This window comes from Aplysia californica, unplaced genomic scaffold, assembly GCF_000002075.1.
Source record: "Aplysia californica isolate F4 #8 unplaced genomic scaffold, AplCal3.0 scaffold00279, whole genome shotgun sequence".
NCBI classification, from domain to species: domain Eukaryota; kingdom Metazoa; phylum Mollusca; class Gastropoda; order Aplysiida; family Aplysiidae; genus Aplysia; species Aplysia californica.
Window position 1 is genome coordinate 856,055 of NW_004797549.1, and position 4,368 is coordinate 860,422.

The window sequence follows — 4,368 nt, forward strand, 5'->3', positions numbered from 1 at the left end:
GCTGCGGCTATTCGGACTCGAGTCCAAACAGCCGTGTGAGGCTATTCGGACACTCGAGTCTGAATAGCCTTCCGTGGCTATTCAGACTCAAACTCCAATATGCGTGCCCAATCACTAGGTGTACTGGATGTGAAGCAGACAAGCAATTCGACCTTGGCCTTCCTCTGTTTCTACGAACTTACAACAAATGGGCGCCAACCGTGGTAACCCACATGAACTACACTATGGTCTTTTCTTTACAAAGGATAATATAATAGTAGGGCTGGGCAGAGGGCAACGGAATGGGAGGGAATATAGATCTAAATATGACTATATGCAAAAAAAGGGGTGAAGGTGGTGGGGTGGGCCTGGAGAAGTAAGATGGAGAAAGAAAAAGTAAGAGAAAGAGAGAGAGGAAAAGTGAGAGAGAGAGAGTGAGAGAGAGAGAGAGAGAGAGAGAGAGAGAGAGAGAGAAAGAGGGAGAGAAAGGGGAGGGGGGGGCAGTCTTATAAGGACTGAATATGAATTAAAAAATTTTTTTATCCCTTTGTGGAAGCGAGTGTCAATGTACACGGTAACCAGGCACCTAGTCTCAGTATCTACGAACACGGTAACCGGAATGAAAAAAAATCAATATTTGTCCTGTGCTATCATGCACTTGCTGAAAAAAAGAAAGTCATACACTGTACACAAGCGTCTTGTCGGGTTCGCCATCATGACCAGTCAGTGAACCTGTGTGTGCGCATCACATTGTGAGCACCAGTTGAGGTCACGAAAGTTCATTCAAAGTCTGTGCGCTGCGAAGTATATATCTAGATCTAGATCTAGGGCTCCGGAATGGGGGTATTAAAATTATTTAATTTTTTTAAAGAGGTACAGTCGGGGGAGGGGTGGGGATGAAGGCAACACCGGATGACAAAAACTGAACTTGGAGTTCTGAACAGCCCTGTTACTGTGTACATGACACTGAGACTACGTGCCTGGTTGACGGTCACCATGTGTTCGTAGATACTGAGGCTAGGTGCCCAGTTACCGTGTACGTAGACACTCCGTTGTAGAAGTGAAACGCAGTGTTTTCGTTTTGTTTTTGAAAAGTGTTTTACGGCGCTCGCAACTGCATAACGTCATATGAGCGCGTGGGACACACCTAATATTTTCAGTTGGTAGGAAATTTTGAATTTTGCCCGGGTGGCGGCCGAAGCCTACTCTTATCGATTTTACACCACCAAGGGATCTTTAACGTGCACAACTCGCACACGGGCCCTCCGAGATTTTTCGCCCTTGTCCAAGAAGGCGTGTAGATCTTTCCTACCAGAAGATCAGGGGTGTGGCGAAGGAGAAGCAGTAGGAAGGCTGCAGAAAGAATCAGGAGCACATGTATACGATCAAACGTATAAAGATGCAAACTATTTTTAGGAGGCGCCCATCTTGTTTGACGTCAGACCAGGATACCCCTCCGATCTAAGTATAGCCAACCGCATAGCACCAAAGATGGAAGTGTCTATGTATATAATGCTTAATGTACACCTCTCTTTCGGAAGTTCTGATGGCTGAATAGACATTAGACAGCGCAACTGCGTTTGAAGTCGTGCAATGATTTTTGGAGCAGTTCGATCCTGGTCCCGGACAGTTGTTTTTTTTCTCTTCTCCTCCTCCCGACTGACCAACAGTCCCATAAATTATAATTTGTAGAGCTGCTTTCAAGTTTGTTTGTTTTTTAAAAATATATTAGTGATTAAAAATGCAGGAGAGGAGGGCGGGTGCTAGATCTAGATTTAAATCTAATCCTCCAGCGTCTTTGCGCAGACCTGCCTCTCTATGAAATCTAAAAATCAGGATTTCTGAGTTAAAAAATCAGGATCTGGTGAAAAAAATCGGGATCAACGGCAAATCAGTCATAAAGGGCACTGGAGAAGGCGGGGAGGGGGGGTGTCCTGGTTCCCTTTTAAGAGGCAAGTATGCAAGGCAAAACTTTGAAGGCATATATGTACGCGAGTCGAAGTTAGATAGACTGGGGGAGCGAAGGTCGCAGTGATGCTGAAACACTCGTAGTCTTGAAAATAGCTGACACGTAACTCGAATCATCCACGCAAAACGCCCGCGTTTTTAACAACGTTTGACTTCCATCACATCGAAAAAAAGATCGCGCCAAGGTTGTTCATTTTTTTTCTTATTCCTTTCCCCTTAATTAGTACCCGTATCACGGCACGCACTTTAAGCCCAAGTGTCAAATCAATACCCCAACCCCCTCCCCCCGGCCGTCCACACTGGATAAGTCCCGAAAAACACCTCGACCAACGCGACCGGTGTGAATGAACTTTGTTGACCCAGACAACCGACGGTCCCCGACACACGCGCAACTCACCACACGTACGAGGTCATGTCATGTGATGCGAGTGAGCGTTTGAAACTAGGTCGATTTTTTGTTTAAATAACGTACGTTAGCCATCTACTAGACCTAGATTCGGCATAGATTCTTTAGAAAATAGCGTTCCAAGTTCCTGCAGATAAAAAGTCCAATCGGTGTTTCCAAGCAAAAGAGATTGCAGAACTTTTAACATTTTTTTCTAAGAATTGGACGCAACAGACGTAACCACGAAAAATCAGGATACTGGCTATCGAAATCGGGAAAATCGGGATGCTTGAGATTTATGGCAAAAAATCGGGATATCCCGATTAAATCGGGATGAGTGGCAGGTCTGTTTACGGCAATTTTCGTGCGGTTTATTGTCTTCGTGTGTTCCATGTTTCAATTTCAAGCATTGAATCAGCGTTTTTAATCTTACTGTTCTGAGCATCAATGATCTAGATCTAGATCTAGATCTAAGCGATCTTCCATCATGTCCAAGTAGGCCTACTATGATCTCGAAAAGATCTAGAGATCTAGGAAATCTGAAAAGTTACAGAAAAAACACGTCGTTCCCAGTGGATATCCCAGGAAGTGATGACATCACAGTACTAAAATTAGCAGCCAATCAAAAAGATGCGTCTTTTCTACATTTAGCCTAACGGCATTATCAGGAGCCCAGAGGAAGGGGCAAAGGAGGCGAGGGGGTAGGGGCAGCAAGAGGAGACGAAAGCAGACGACAGAACATTGCTAGAGAGCAGGAAATGAGGTGAAAGGAGACAAATTTAGGGAAGAAAATTTTTTCGGTCGCTACTGGGATTCGAACCCGGGACCTTTTGAGTGAGAGGCCAATACCTTAACCTCTAGGCCACGAGAGCCCCCAAACAGTGTATTAGCCTCACTAGTTAAAAGTCCGTTATAACGGCGATTTTGTAGAAGTTTCGTTCGTTAAAGTCAAGAGTAGGGGGGTTTCAGGGGGGCTTAGCCCCCTGACCTATAAAAAATATGGAGGTGGGGGGTTCAGGGGGGTTCAGGGGGGCATGCCCCCCTGAATTTTATCCTAATTTGATGTTTTGCAGTTGGGTTGCATCCCTGCTCTTTGTGTAGCCTAATTCAAATCGTATTTGGTCTTCAAGACTTCTGGATTTCATCTGTGGATGTAAACAAATGGATCGTGGACTTTAACGAACGGAACTACAAGATCACCCGTATAACAACAGGAGACTATTCGGACTCGAGTATAGATCTCGCTTACAGTAGATCTAGATTTATGTTTCTTCACTCTTCTATGATCACAGAACTTCCAAGGAACTTACTCTGTCAGTGTCTTCAATGCGAAGAACGAAGGATCCATTTTGGGAACGTGCAAACAAGTAGTTGTATAATGCAGTTCGCAACCCACCCAAGTGAAGAAAGCCAGTTGGGCTCGGCGCAAACCTTACTCTAACACCAGATGAACTCGCACAGTTTTGAATAACGGAAGCAAAAATAAGGTTTCGGTACTTTCTCCTGTATGTTTCAGGTCCAATGAAACGGAATGCAAGTCTTTGGTAAACAACCAAGGGCGCTGCCATTTTGAATATTAAAAATATGGACTAGAACTCTTTTGATGTCTATAAAACTAGCAGTACAACTTCTTCGAAAACCGATTCAAAATATATCTATTTTTCAAATTATTGTTCATTATATTATTATAATGTATTTCCAATTAGGTTATTGTAATGTTATTGTTTTTTTATTAATCGTTGTAGATACATGAATTTCCAAATATTCCATAAAACCGTTGCGAAAGCTTTAGCCAAGACCGGTGTACAAAAATAAATCCAATAAAAAATAATAGGCCTATAATAGTAGAGTGCGAATACTTTTCTTAAAATTCGTAACTGCGCGTGTTATGCTATGTGTGTACATAATATTATTATTATGAGTGCACGTGTATGCATGTATTGCAGAAACACAAAAAGAGAGAGTTATAGAGAGAAGGAGAGGGGGGGGGTTACGATAGATAGAGAAAGGGAGAGAGAGAGAAAGAGAGAGAGAGA

The 4,368-nt window shown here is 43.3% G+C and overlaps 1 protein-coding gene across 1 annotated transcript in view; it reads right to left on the reverse strand.

The window, feature by feature from the left end:
* The window catches only part of LOC101846219 (probable glutamate--tRNA ligase, mitochondrial), a 25,764-nt gene extending 21,849 nt beyond the window's left edge, over positions 1-3,915 (reverse strand). Inside the window, exon 1 of the mRNA XM_005101362.3 lies at positions 3,643-3,915. Within this exon, the coding sequence (XP_005101419.1) occupies positions 3,643-3,900 (258 nt within the window). The 5' untranslated portion in view covers positions 3,901-3,915. The remainder of the gene's footprint in view (positions 1-3,642) is intronic.
* Between the last annotated feature and the right edge of the window lie 453 nt (positions 3,916-4,368).